The following is a 14764-nucleotide window of genomic DNA, read 5'->3' as shown; positions in this document are numbered from 1 at the left end:
TGCAGACAGAGGGTGAGCTGTTGCTCAGCTAATGAGCTCTGAATGTTCTCACTAGTTTCCAGAGACCCAAGAATTCCCTAGGTACACCACCATGGGATGAAGTGGGCTGTAGCAGCAGCACGAAGATAGCCAACCACTGAGGAGGGCTCTGGTGGAAACTATGCCCAATGATGCTTTGGAGGGACATCTGCCCAATTTCCAGAGGCAACCCTTTGTTGTGGTTCTGCTTCCACATTCATGGCATGCTCTTTCTTTTCCCAGGCAGAAGATGTAGGTGCAGTTTCAACCAAAAGCCAAGGTATGTGGCAGCATGGGGGATCTCGGGTTCCGTCTGGGTGACACCTCTCTCCTCAGCCCCTTCCCCACCCCCATCCATTCATTACTCCTATGAAACTTGAAATACCATGACATCCTATTCCAGGGAGCAAGGGCCACAACCTTCTAGTTGGATTCTTCCAGCTTAGATCAAGTGTGTGTTTTTTGACTGAAATAAAAGCAGCCTTGGAAGGAGCAGCTGAGAGAAGAAGTTTTGATCTCTCTGTTCAAAATTCCAGACACAGCAGCTTCTCTTCCTTTTCCACCTCAGCCTGCAAGTCTGTTTTTCTTGCATGGGCAACTATGGGCCAGCATGTCACATCCAGTTTAGACCCAGGGAGCAAAGTTAAAAGCATCCTTGTACTTTCCCTTAAGATATTTGGGGAAGAAACCATAACTCAGTGTTCGAGCATCTGTGTGGCATGCAGAAAGTCTGTGGTTCATTTCCAGGCAGCATTTCCAGGTGGGGCTAGAAGATGGGATAAGCCCCTGCCTGAAATCTTGGACAGCTGCTGCCAGTTAGTGTAGCTAATACCATGCTTGGGAGACCAGAGAGCCAGTGTGGTGTAGTGGTTAAGAGCAGTGGACTCGTAATCTGGTGAACCGGGTTCGATTCCCCGCTCCTCCACATGCAGCTGCTGGGTGCCCTTGGGCTAGTCACACTTCTTTGAAGTCTCTCAGCCTCACTCACCTCACAGAGTGTTTGTTGGGGGGGAGGAATGGAAAGGAGCTGCTTTGAGACTCCTTAGAGTAGTAATAAAGTGGGATATCAAATCCAAATCCAAACCAATGGCCTGACTCTGTATAAAGGTAGCTTCAGGTGTCTCTGTAGGAGTTGACTTGACAGCTGATGGCCTTGAGATTCAGGCAGATGGGAAGTGTCCCTCTTAGGTGTCTTTAAATTGTAAATGTACTGTAATTATAGATTCCCAAGATGGAAAAATACATGAGAACAGTCTTTACAGAACTGTGGCCAGAAACACCAGCCATTCACGGGCCACTGCCTGCTCCCCTAATCCCAGCTGGGGCAAGAGGCAATTTGGCCATTTCACTGCACTTTCTGTCTTTCTTTGCAGGGCTCCTGGAGATGAGGAGGCACAGGGGGAGAATTTGATTGCCTCAAATGGTAAGGGCTTTTCATACTTGCTGTGCAGAAGCTTCCTTGAGGGTCCCTCCTCCTTCTGCGTGGGGAAGAGCCTCCTGGCACCTGACCAAGGGTGCTTTTGAAGGAGTGCTTCAGATACGCTCTGAATTCCTGACTCTGCCTGCAGTCTGTGTGCTCAAATGTTTCTTTTGTGCATAGAAGTCTTGGCTTCAAGAGGAAGCAGCCAGGATGCTTTGTGCAACAGCAGTGCTGGTTTGCAGAAGCAGACAGACCACTTTAACTGCATGGCCAATTTTCTAGGAACTCTTGGTTGAATGGGAAATAGTTTCTCCCTGCCTCTCTTGTCCCTTTTGTCTGGCAGCGGGAGGTGCCAGACCAAAAGGAGTGGGTGGTCAGATATCGTGTTTCCCCATAGCCGCTTACTTGAGTGCTCCTTACAAGGAGAAAATGTACAGCTGTGTCATGGAGGAGTCAGGGACATTTTTCAGATAGTCTTTTTTCTTTTCTTTTCTGCAGCAACAGGAGCACAAAAAGCAGAGAACTGAACAGAAATTACCAGGTGAGCTTTCCAGAGAGGAAGTGAGTGCTGTCTCTCCTTTGTGTGACATTTCATGGGGTGGCAATACCAATGGGGTGGACTGAGGCTTGGGCAGAAATCTGACCCATCCACGGCTGCGTCACCCTATTTCTGTTCTGTGGAATGTGGTTACAGTGATTTGAGAATAGGAGAGGGCTTCTTTCCTCAGTTTTGGCTACATGAGGGCAGCATCTCTTGAGGGTGGGTTTCTTTTGCTTCTTCTCTTGTTTGTTTATTTTTTATTGCATTTATACTGACAAACAAAACCAGCAACACCCCAGGGTTTTCTATGGATAGCCATTTGCTGTGATTCAGAGGTAAAACGTGAGTTTCTCTGGGGGAAATGCCCGGACAGTAAAGGAAAACACATGGACATGGAGCGGTGCCTGGAAAGGGCTGTGCAAAAGGAAGTCTGGATGAATCCTTAGAGTCAAGGCTTGAAACCTTCCTGAGCTGGAAGATGACAAACACTAATTACAGCTTCTCCTTTTCCAATGGGCTCTTGCCCTGTCTCCCAACTCTGCTAATTAAAGGAGAGAAAAAATGAAATGGGGGTGCAAATATTTCAGCATTCCCTCCATACTGGAGCTGCATCAGCCCCCACCTCCCCCCATGACCCTTTACCAGAGACTGCTGGGTGGAGCTGGGGGGCAGGAGGAGCCTTGGGTGAACAGCAAGGAGGAAGCCCCAGTTCCAGGAGCTGGAACATGTTCCTTTTGAGCTCCTTATGGAGTGTTGATCTAATCCCCAGTAGTGGCTGCAGATTTCTGCCTTTGCAAAGCCTGATTTCTCTGTTGAATGTTGTCCCTGTCAAAGGCAGAGACACACTCACATGCAGATGGTGTTTTCCTTGAACTTGGGTTCCCCCCTCCTGCCAAGTTGTTTGAGTGACTGCTAGTTGTGAATGCAAAATTCCTGGCAGCCGGCCAAGAAATGGCCTTGCAGACTGTTGCAAGCAGAGGTGTGTGGGAGCCACAGGCGGCTGCCTGCCGCTTCTTCTCCTAATGTGTGTCTTTAAGATAAACGAGCAGATGCAATCTCTTGATCTTGAACCACGCAAGTCAGACACAACCAGCATGCCCAATCTGGACCCCTTCCTAGAAAGGCAGCGTGTCCTCCCCCTTGTGCTCCACCGCCAGCAAAGCTGAAATTTCCAGGCTGCCACCCCTCCTTTCCTTCCCTTTTCTCTCCTGTAGATCTAGAGACCAGACAACGGACAAGCAGACCTCAGATGCAAACAATGTGAAGAGAGGCTGAGGCGAAGGACCTGCCTGGGTCCTTGCAGGGAGATGCTGCCAGCTCTGTGTCCATGTTGGGCTGTGTCCTGGAACATCGGTTCTCTCTTTAAAAAAACTCCCCCACCCCCAACTACTGCCAATACCGTCCACCTGTGTAATGTTAATCCGTGGTGACCGTTGCCTCCAGTTCGATGTTGTCGTGTGAGTCTGTTTCTCTTCACTTTCCTCATGCTGTTTTGACGTGATGCTCCATCCCTGGAGAGTGAGAAAGGAGGTTCCTTCGGCCTGTGCAATATCCCCATAGGGTAACTTCTCTTCCTTGCACCTTTCCATGACCTCAGATGCTGGCCAAAGCAATGAAGTGGGGCTGGGGGAGAGAAGAGGATGCAGGAATCTGGCCCAGGATATTTATGCATATAATGTGCAGTGTTCAGCCATAAGAGCAGCTCACTTTCTCTTTCCAGCCCTGCCCCCCTCGGTCCCCTTCCCCTTGCCATAAGAAAAATGCTGTGTCCTCTCTCACCTCCAACCAATACTCAGCAAGGCCGATGAGGAGGAGCCCCCTGCCCATGCCACTGTGATGCCAACCTGAGGGAAGATGCCAGTGTCATCTGGTGAAGCGGAAGGAGGCAGAAAAGGGAGCTAGTTCTGTGCCAGGGGTGAGGGGAGAGCTCTCATTTCCCAACTCCACACGTGACTAGGAGAGGAAGATGTCAGCAACAGCACTGACTCACTTACCTGGGAGTGCTGCCTCTGCAAGTCTCTGCCCTCCAGCCCCCTCCAGCCATGCCACTGTGTGGCGAGATCTGCAGAGTTTCCAGGTTTCTTCTGCAAAGCCTTGGAAGGGTGACACCCTCACTTCACACAGGCTTGTCTGGAGCCATGCTGTGCAACTGCTCCTGGCACCAAAAGGCAGGAGCATTTATCTTTTGCAGAGCTCAGCCTCCTCCACCCCATCGCTGCCCCATCAATTTGTCACCACCAGGTTGTCTTTCCACAATGCTTTATGCAGCCACATGTGCAAATTCAGCTGTTAAATTTGTTCCAATGCTAGGTTGAGCCCCTGCCCCCATGACCAATTCAAGTCAGCTCCATACCATTGGAAGGAGGGAATCCCTATCCTCTGCCTTGTCTGGGACAGTGAGGATTCGGCCCCTGTCTCAGTCAGCACAGTTTAGCCCCAGGAGGATCACTCTCTGCCTGGCCCAGCCAACTTTTGGTTTCCGACCTTGATGGACTTAGGCCACTGGGAATGCCTGTGCAGGGCAGTGCGAGTGCTGTGCTTGGGGCCACCTGGCTCCCACCCAGATGGCCTCATCTCCTGCTCACACCAGTGAGTGAATGGGCCACCCTGCTCTGCCCCCTCCACCAGTGTTTGCTGTGTGTACACCACCAGTCGTCTGTTGCCATGTGCCTCTCCGTTGTGTCTGTAGTGTGCAGTTGGTAACAGCCATTTAACACACCTGGTAGAAAGCCATCCAGCCGTAAAAGTGTTGTAACTCTGAAAGCCAAACCCACTGTTGTGTCTTCATCTGAAATAGGCAACCCTGCTGTGCTGCTGTGATAAAGGACTTGCATTTTTGTGTTGTGTCCCAAAACCCACATGAGAAGAGGAATAAAATATCATTTCTATTTCAGTGGCTCTGGCTTCTCTCTGTGGGCTTTAGCTGTCCTACCAGCTCTTGCTCTCTGTGGGAGCTGCTGGTCTCACCTAGGCCTTCCATGTGTGAGCTCTGCTGTAACTAGAAGGTGCCTGGCCCTCATTCCTCCCCACACCAGTGGTGGACCGTGGACTTTCAAATTCCAGCTGTGCCCTGTGCAATGCCAAAATTTGGTGACCTCCTGCCTCTCACCTTACATTCCACATCATAGTTGCAGCCCCTGTGAGGCTCCACATGCATTGCAACCAAAGTGGTTGCACTCACTCCCCTAAATCGACCTCTGCTAACACCCTCAACACTTGCCCTGCCCAGGGTACCTCCTGCCCAGTGCCCAGATGGGCCCCCTCTCTCCCCATTAAAGTAAGAAAAAGCTGAGAGGCAGAACTGCTTTGCAGAAGTTGCAGCCCCCCTCCATTCACTCTGTCAAACCTGGCATAACATCCAGGTATTTGCCTGTGGCTCCTTGCAGAAAGCACCCATCCCTTTTTCTTTGCTTTGAGATGGGACTCCCTCAGTGCAAGGGATGTGGCACCTCCTCACTGGTATCGATTCTGGGCCAGACCAGGACATTTTTCTGCTTGAGGCAAAGGACAAGATGGTGCAACCCCACACCCTGTTCCAGAAACAGAAGCCAACCATTCTGGTAGCTGAATCTTTCTTCAACACCAGAGGAGGAGGAGATCTTGCCCTCCGCTGCATCAGAGGGGAGGAAGCGAGCTTAAGGGGTGCACACACAGTTCTCTCCTCCTCTACCACCTCACTGCCACCCCCCAGCACCTGCTGCCAAATGATAGGGCCGGCCCTCAGATAACTAATTCAAACTCAAAATGTTCGGCAAAAGAGTCCTGCACTGGAGGGGGTTGGACTAGATAATCCTTGTGACCCCTTTCAACTCTACAATTCTATGAAATGCATGATAGGGTTGACTGGCTCCAGGCAGCAACAAACCGCCTACCAGAAGGACTAGCATATAGGGCAGGCTGGAGGAGTGGTGAAAAAACCTCAGTTGTTGCCTGCAGAAGCCCCTTTCCCTTTGCCACTCTTGATCTCTGAAAAAATGACAACCCCTGCTTGGTTTGGGATGTATCTCAGGCATCCCCAACCTGCGGCCCTCCAGATGTTTTGGCCTACAACTCCCATGATCCCTAGCTAACAGGACCATTGGTCAAGGATGATGGGAATTGTAGTCCCAAACATCTGGAGGGCCGAAGGTTGGGGAAGCCTGATGCATCTCTTCCAGGAATAGGGGGAACGGGACAATTACCAAAAAGTTCAGCAGTCAAATTGGACTTCCTAAAGGAAGTAACTTTTCAAAAATGAGGGGAATGGTAAAAAGGAAGATGAAAGGGAACATCGAGAGGATCAAATAATAGATGCTTAGCTAGAATGCTTATTGCAGATCAGGAAATGGCCTACCAGGGCCAAGAGGACAGCAACACTGTTAATGATTAGAGTGAAGGAAGCTATTAGAGGCAAGAAAGCTTTCTTCAGAAAATGCAGATCTTGTCGAAATGTGAAGAACAAAAATGAGCACCAACTTCGGTCAAAGGATTGCAAGCAGACAATAGGGGATACCAAAAAGGAATACAAGCACATTGTGAAAAACATAAAAGCCAACAGCAACAAAAAATACTTAAATACATCAGTAGCAGGAGACACTGTTACAGTTTCACTTGCCCCCTTCCTCCCTTTTACCATGCTAGGAGGAAGCAAGCTGGACCACTGGCCTAGAGTTAAAAGGTAAGGTAAAGGGACCCCTGACCATTAGGTCCAGTCATGACCGACTCTGGGGTTGCAGCCCTCATCTCGCTTTATTGGCCGAGGGAGCCAGCGTACAGCTTCCGGGTCATGTGGCCAGCATGACTAAGCCGCTTCTGGAGAACCAGAGAAGCACATGGAAATGCCGTTTACCTTCCCGCCAGAGCGGTACCTATTTATCTACTTGCACTTTGACATGCTTTTGAACTGCTAGGTTGGCAGAGCAGGGACCGAGCAATGGGAGCTCACCCCGTCATAGGGATTCGAACCACTGACCTTCTGATCGGCAAGTCCTAGGCTCTGTGGTTTAACCCACAGCGCCTAGTGTTACATATGAACAAATGCTGGCTTCTCTTAATCAAACAATGAGAACCAATAATGAATAGGGATGCATCTGAACACCAGTTGCTGGAGAGCATGGGTGGGGACATCCTGCTTGTGGGCATCCCAAAGAAGGCACCTGGTTGGCCGCTGTGAGAACAGGATGCTGGACAAGATGAGCCTTGGCTGGATCCAGCTCTTATTTATTCATTTTTGCTCTTGAAGTGCAAAGCCTGTAAAGTTGCCTACTGTCAAAATTGGGGGTAGGGTGGGGACATTCTAAGCCCTTTTGGGAAGCATCAACAGTTGCTTAATGGGGAGAACACAGGGGCCCTTTTTGCGAGCTTCCCAGAGGAATCCAGTAAGTGGAATGCTGGGCTAGGAAGAGGCCCCACTTTGATCTGAGCTAGCAGGGCGTTTCTGAGATAGCATCTTAAAGCTTCCCTTGCTGAACATTTCCATGCACGCTGGTGCCACCTGCTGCTGCTTGGTTGCAGCGTTACACTTTTGCTAGGCTGAGCCACCTCAAGGGAAGAGTGCTGCACCATGGACTGAGCATGAAGCACACAGGGAACAACAGCGGAAACAGCTTTGGATTCTTCATCTTAAGTGGACTGCAAAGGGCTGGGGTGCTCCTGTGGCTGACTGGCACTGGTGCTGCTGTCATGAACCTACCACCAGCTCCTGTGTAGTGCTGGAGAAGCACAGCGTGGTTAGCTTGAGCTGTGGTTCAAAGCAGAGAGCAGAAAAGCAACCTGGCAGAGCCATCAGTTGCTCCACTGAAGGCACTCAGGCCAGGTACACAGCAGAGTGATGTAAGAGCATCAGGGGAGTCTGGCTGCAGCTGGAATGGGCCAAATGAGGCCCATCTAGTCCAGCATTGTGATCTCACACTGGCCAACCAAATGCCTCCTATGGGAAGCCCTTAAGCAGGACATGAGCACAACAGAACCGCCTCCCCCCCAAGGTTACCAGCAACTCAAATTCAGAAGCATTGCTGACTCACAGTCATTGGAGGCAGAGCACAGCTGCCATGATTAGTAGTCTTATTTCCCATGAATTTATCTGATTCCCCTATTAAAGCCATTCATTGGAGGGAATCACTGACACTTATGGGAGTGAGCTTCATGAAGAAGTATTTTCTTTCGTTTGATCTGAATCTTCCAGCAAGCATCATTGGATGTCCACAAGTCCTACTATTATGCAAGAGGGAGGAAAAGCTTCCATGCATAATGTTATACACATCTCTATCGTGTCCCCCCTTTTTTCTGAACTTAGTCACCTTCTCTGTAAACTAAAAGGCTTCAAATGTTTTAACATTTCTTCCTAGGGAAGTTGCTCCAGCCCCTTGACCATTTGGTTGCCCTTTTCTGAACCCTTTCAACTCTACAATATCCATTCTGAGGTGAGGGGACCAGAACTGTCCATGTGCAGTCACACCATAGATTTATAGAACACCATCATTATATTGGTTTAATTTGCAATTCACTTCCATAACATTTAACATAATGCTTGGTTGGAATAAAAATACTCAAAGCTGTTTGCGTTGAATGGCAGGTGTCTGTTGTGCACTTTTCTTTTCTTTGCTCAGGAGCTTGTGAGCCTAAGGGTGGGGTGGGGGGCTTCAGGCTCAGTTCCAGGTTCTGTTGCAAAAGCTGAAGTCAGTTCTTCCTGTTGGCTTCCAACAGTGGTGGGATCTCAAATATCAGTGGCTCCCTCTGCGATGCCAAAACCTGGCATCCTCCAGCCTTCTCTTGAATGTCATACTTGTGGCCAAGGTTGACTATGCCTGTATATGCACACACACAAACTGGGCTATAAATGGGCTGTATATGCCAAGGTGGTCCATATACAACAAGAAGACATGGTGAGACTTGTTACTTGCGGATTTTCAGTAACCCAACCATATGCGCTAGTGTCCTGGCCAAGACTGATGTTAAAATAGGTAGTGTGTGCATGGGTGGAGGTGAAGAAATATGCTCATCCAGTTAGAGGCTAAAGTGATGCTCTTCATGTGCTCACCCCAGGAGCCAGCGAGCACCAAGTTTAGGCAAAGGGGAATTGGGTGCATGCTTAGTACTTGAGGGGCAGGAAGACAGTAGGCAGACTCATATCCAGCTTAGAGTGGACACTGGCCACCGTGCAAGCTTAATTTCTTGTAACAATGCTAATGAATCTGTGTTTCTTGCCTCTGCTCATGCAAGGTCACTGGGGTCACTGCACAAACTTGTATTGAGCCAATCCAGGCCAGAGAGCAACACTGAGCACAAGAGTCCCATTGTGGATTGCAGCCCTGGTTGAAAATTAAACGGCAGCAGCCAGAGAAGAGAGAGGGGAGGTCCCCATTGGGTGTGGTGGGAGCAGGAACATGGGTCCTTGCACACTTGCTCACTCAGTTAAGGCAGCATTTGGTTTCTCCCACTAGGCATGGGCAGGAAGGGGCACCACAGGCAGAGAGAACTGAGGAAACAGCCTACTTATGAGCCCATCATGGTCACATTCCATTAGCTTTGCTCGGAGCCAATTCCAGTGGAAGAACCATCTGTCTTCCTCTGCCCTTGAAGGGGCAATCAATAGCCTGTAACAATGGCCCTCCCACACTCTGGCACCATGGCCTCCATGAAGGATCCACACACTCTGAGCAACACACGCACACAACATGCACCGGGTGTGTGGAACAGTCAGACATTAGACTCCTCCTGATAAAGCCATTAGCCTAAATTTAGATGGGTGCTGGCTAAGAACAATATGAGGAGGGGGCAGTTGGTCACCCTTCCCTGAGACCCCAGGTACAGAATGAGACTTTCTGAGCCCCAGGGCTGTTTTTGCCATAAAACTAACCCCTCTTCTGATGCTTGACTGGGCAGTCAATGATTGACAGACCTTGAGAACAAAGAGCTTCTCATTCCTAACTGGCACTTGGATGATTGAGGTGCAGGTTTGTGTGCAATTTGGGGAGATGGCGATTCTGGCACTCAGCATCTGTTGCCTGGGACTCAGCACCACCACTGGCAACTTAAGGAAAGATGCTGAGGCCCCTCCCTGGTGTTTGTTTACATTCACACTCCTTTCAGCTCTCCCTCTGATAAGAATAAATCTGCTTTGAAGTAAGCAGGGGGCAGGCATCAGATTCTTTTCTGTTTTGCAGAGGAAATGAAAAGGCCAACCCTCTGGAAGTTGCTGGTGTGGATCTTGCTCTCTCAGCCCCTATATTTATGGCGTTTCCTCCACCATTCTGTTGTAGCAGGAACCCCCCCCACCCCAATCATTCTGTTTGTATAAACTTCACACTCACACACTACATACGCCACATTTCTGTTATAAATTCATAGAAAATCAACCATACATTGGATTTGCACTGTTCCATTTTTATTTTACTCCCTATGACAAGAACTAACAAAGGGGGGTGACTTAGTCAGCCATAATCCCTTCACTGTCTCAGCACATACACTGGAGCCCTGCCCATGCCAACCCTGATGATCCCAGACAGAAGACAATCAAGATCACAAAGAACCTGCATATGGGAGTGGATTCAAACAAAGGACACTGATCAGATCTTCCCTCAGGGGGCAGGAAACTGCAAAATCCCCTTTGTCTCCTAGAAATTCCTGGAAGGGGAGGGGGGAAGGAGGAACCAGCCAGGTGACAAGACACTCAGGTTACCACCAACTCCTCCCTCAGCACCTCCTTTCTGTAATGTATGCCTCCCTCAGCACCTCCTTTCTGTAATGTATGCCTCCCTCAACCCCTCCTTTCTGGGGGTGGGCTAGACCTAGAGGAGGGGAATTTCAAAAGTTTTGATAAGACCTTGCACACTATTCTTCTGGGTCTTTCCTCTCTCCTGCAAGTGAGGGGAGCACCCTGTTGCAACAGTTCAATAAAGGCCAAGCCTACAGGCTGCTGTTTTGCTCCAAGTTATCCTGGTTGGTGTCTTTGTTTTGTCCAAGGGAGCCCTCGGATTTTTCCTGTAACAGTTTTGGCGACCACGAAGGGACACTTGGTTCTCCTGCAAAGGTGAGAGGGGAGATAGAGGGGATCGGGCGCCACTGGGCAACCTTAGCCCAGGGATCCTTCTTCCTCTCCCTGCCTCCTCTTTGTGGGCGGTAATCAATCGTCACCAAAAGCCTAACCAGGGGGAGCAAAGGCGAGGTCAAGCCGGCTAAAAAGAAAAAGGATCCCGGGATCCGCGGGGGACATCTTCAAACGTGAGTATGGTTTGAAGTAAATAAATTGGGAGGGGGGTGGAGAAGCAGCGTCCTCACGACAGCCAGACTTTCCTTCTTTCATTTCTGACGTTCCCTCTCGGGGTCGGCCAGGAACGTCTTACCTCTATTCTTTTCTCCCCCGATTCTCCCCTTTCGGAAAGTGGCCAGGGAGGTCGCGGAACTTTACTGTCTGACGTTCCCTCTCGGGGTCGTCCAGGAACGTCAAATCCTTTCCCTTCTCTCCCCCCAATTTCTTACGCGGGACATAACCGGGGAAATTGTGGTACTTTTACTGTTTTCCGACGTTCCCTCGCGGGGTCGTCCAGGAACGTCTTAATCTCTCTATCCCTTTTCTCCCCCGTTTTCCGTCTTGGAATTGAGTCCGGGAAAGCGTGGCTCTTTACTGTTTTCTCTGACGTCCCTCTCTCGGAGTCGGCTAGAGGCGTCCTTCAAAGCTAGCGCTCTCTCTCTCTCTCTCTCTCTCTCTCTCCTCTAATTATGCAAACAAAGCCGCCCCTGCTGCCTGGCGACCTTTGTTAGGGATGACCCGGGTACGTCAGAACGCAAGGTTGTTTGTTTCCTTTCCAAACCTTCATTTTCTCGGGCCTTAATCTGGCATTGCACTGCGCAAGCGTCCAGTAGGGGTTCCGAACTTAGTCTCAAAGGCTAGGCAGGAGGCTGTCGTGGAGGGTAGAGGGGGGAATTGGGGCCCCACACTAGGGTTAGTCTTGTAAGCAGCGCTGAGGTAAAGGAATTCCGGGTAGAGAGACCCGTGGTTTGAGGTTCCGGGCAGAGAGACCCGTGATTTGAGGTTCCGGGCAGAGACCCGTGGTTTTGTTTCAGGTTCAGGTTTGAGATTTCCAGAAATTAATTCGTGGTTTATTGATAAGTAGGAATTGTGTTAGTCAAGGGTACTTTGAGTACTGAAAGGATCCTTTTTCTGTCCCCCCTTTCTTTCCCATTGTCCCTCCTCCCTTGTGTGTGTGCGTCCACTCTTTCTGTCTTTAGCGTACTTCGTTAATGAAAAGAAAAGAAAAAAGCCTAATAACATATGAGAGAATGGGAGCTCACTAAACACCCTAGCTGGACTCCTCCTGGCAACAAGGCTTCCATGAAGCCTTTTTGCCCCAGAGAGGATTCTAATATGCCCCTCCAGCTTGTCATCTCCAATTGGGAAAAAATATATATATAAATAAATAAAGGGGCAAAATGGTCTTTCCAAGTACAAAGTACGAGACCATTGTAACTTTTAGTGGGTGGATTAGGCCCACCACCTGGAACCCAGGGCACAGTGGCCACCCCAGGGATCCTTCAACAAAATCAGGGTTTGAACCCTTACCTTAGGGAGAGCTGAACACATCAAATTTGTGGTGTTAAACTATAACCTAAAGCTAGAACATGAAACCGTAAATTTAATGGTGCTCAGAAGGCAGTAGATATAATAACAGCCCAGCCTGAGAGCCCACACATTAGAGATCTTAGGGATCTTAGGATATGAGTTGTATTCAAAGATTTGGAAATATTAAAAGGGTTTGTGTTTACATTGGCTCCGGCATCCACAGACTGTTCTTAAATGCACATAGTTTTAAATTGCAAGCTTGCTTCAAAAATTTTAAATCTAAGGAAGCCATGTTGGGCCTCATCAATCTTAAACAGGACAAAAAAAAAAATCATTAGAATGAAGTGTGCAAATGTTTGTTCTTTGAGAGAGGCTCCAAGGAGTCTTCCTCCAAGTAGCTTGAGTGAGGAGTATGATTTTAAGTTGATGGTAGATAATGTTATGTTGCAACGTTTGAGTTTATGAGTTTATATCCGTGTTCCAGTATTTTTTTCCAGTATTTTGAAATGTGCTGTGAAGAAACTAATGTTTCTGCTGCAAAAGCCTAGTAGAGCCAACTGCTCTCTCAAGCTAAAATGCAGTATATGTATTTCATTAAGCATCTGCCTATGAAAATGTGTTCTAAGAAAAAATTGGTATTAAAATTGGTATTAAATGTAGAGACTTCCATAGCCAGCAAAATTGTCTATCTGAGTCCAGTCCTGATATCGGTCTTCCTGGCCTCTTTTCTTAAAAAATGCCCCTTTGTTTCATTCTGTCTCTTTCAGGGGTTTTTCCCCCCTCCTCCTTCTTACTTCTGTGCCAGGTAAATTTACTCCCAAGTAAGCTTCCTGTGAAGGAAACTGCAAGGGGGGGGGCATAGATTAGGCTTACTATTCCTCTGCAAGTTCAGGAAAAAATCTCACTTTTCTATTCCTTTTAAATCAAATCTATGGCTGTTTTAACTATGCTTTATAAGAGATCCTCTCCCTCTTAGGAAAAATGTTCACTTCAATCTTCCTTTAAAGATAATTTCTCTAGGAACTTGAAGGAAGCAAACTCAAACTATCTCAAGATCTGCTAAAACGGTTCTGTGTAAAGTTGGCTACTTTTCTTTTTCTCTTTTGGTAGTGCAAATCTTGCCTTGAAATCTTGCTATGAACACTGTATTTAGGGTTGGACTAGATGACCCAAGGGTCCCTTTTAGCTTTCCCAATTTGTGGCTGTGTGGAGGGCCATGTGTCTGCAAGCATGTGATGAGTTGAAATTCAGCCCAACTTTGCTCTTTGTTTTACTTTAAAAAAGGTGAGAGGTAAAATCCGTGATGTTTTGAAGCAGAACTGGTAATTTCAAGCATTTGAGTGATTACAGTGTTTATCATTTTCTCTACTATTAAAAAAAAAAAAATCAAACTTCAAAGTCAATTCAAAGTTTATACACATAAAATACATATAAGTCTTGACCATTTATCCTGTAAATAAAGGGCAGAAAAATTTGTCTGCAAATGGTAAGGCTGAAATGACTGAGAATGTAAAAAAAAAAAAAATCCTATAAATTCTGACTCTCTGGCCATTTTCCCCCATATATAAGGGCGTGGCATTGTTCCACGAATGACCAGAGGGAAATCACACAAAATGATAGCCCTTTCCTGTACATAAAGGAAGCAGTCCTTTTTGCTTGGGCTACAATTGCTAACTTTATTGAATACTTTAATTGCTCAGTTTTTCTTTTTTGTTTTAAAAAAAAAAATCTAACCCTATTTTTTTAAATCTACTCCTTACCCTTCATTTCCTTTATTCAAATGGTAATTTAGCCAAAGGTTTCAACATTTTCAATAGTATAAAAGGTTTGCTGAGATACGAACTCTACACATGCACAGAGGCTAGATCAGCAACAAAGGGGGGAGAGAGATAGAGGAAGAAGGGGGGAACTGTAGGGAGTGAGAGGAGCTTGGGCTGAAGGGGGAAATTTATTCTAATTTCCTTATGTAAAAAAAAAAAAACTTGGAGCCACTGAGGGAAATCACCCTTAATGTGTCCTTTGCTCCAGGGGCTTTGCAAGACAAAAGGTGTGCCAAGTTTCAAATCTTAACATGATTAACATGCCAAATTCTTTTCACAGGTAAATTTCAAAGCACTCCCCCCCCCCAAGGGATTTAAATCACAGACTTTGTGTGCATTTTAGGAACAGCATTTCCTGACAGGCTTCTCACATGAAATAATTTTTCCCTTTTAACAGGATATGTGAACCCCGATAACAAAGGTTT

At 47.7% G+C, this 14764-nt stretch overlaps 1 protein-coding gene across 3 annotated transcripts in view; it reads left to right on the top strand.

The window, feature by feature from the left end:
- Positions 1 to 4872, top strand: part of FXYD6 (FXYD domain containing ion transport regulator 6) — a 31010-nt gene extending 26138 nt beyond the window's left edge. For all 3 annotated transcript variants that reach the window (XM_083713876.1, XM_083713875.1, XM_083713874.1), the window contains exons 5-8: positions 262 to 298; positions 1392 to 1441; positions 1937 to 1979; positions 3194 to 4872. In XM_083713876.1, coding sequence (XP_083570002.1) covers positions 262 to 298; positions 1392 to 1441; positions 1937 to 1965 — 116 coding nt within the window. In that variant the 3' untranslated portion in view covers positions 1966 to 1979; positions 3194 to 4872. The remainder of the gene's footprint in view (positions 1 to 261; positions 299 to 1391; positions 1442 to 1936; positions 1980 to 3193) is intronic.
- Positions 4873 to 14764: the final 9892 nt, after the last annotated feature.

Source organism: Podarcis gaigeae (genome assembly GCF_964106915.1).
Source record: "Podarcis gaigeae genome assembly, chromosome: 15".
Classification (NCBI taxonomy): Eukaryota; Metazoa; Chordata; class Lepidosauria; order Squamata; family Lacertidae; genus Podarcis; species Podarcis gaigeae.
Note: the sequence above shows the minus strand (reverse complement) of the source record. Positions and strands in the feature narration are given on the sequence as shown.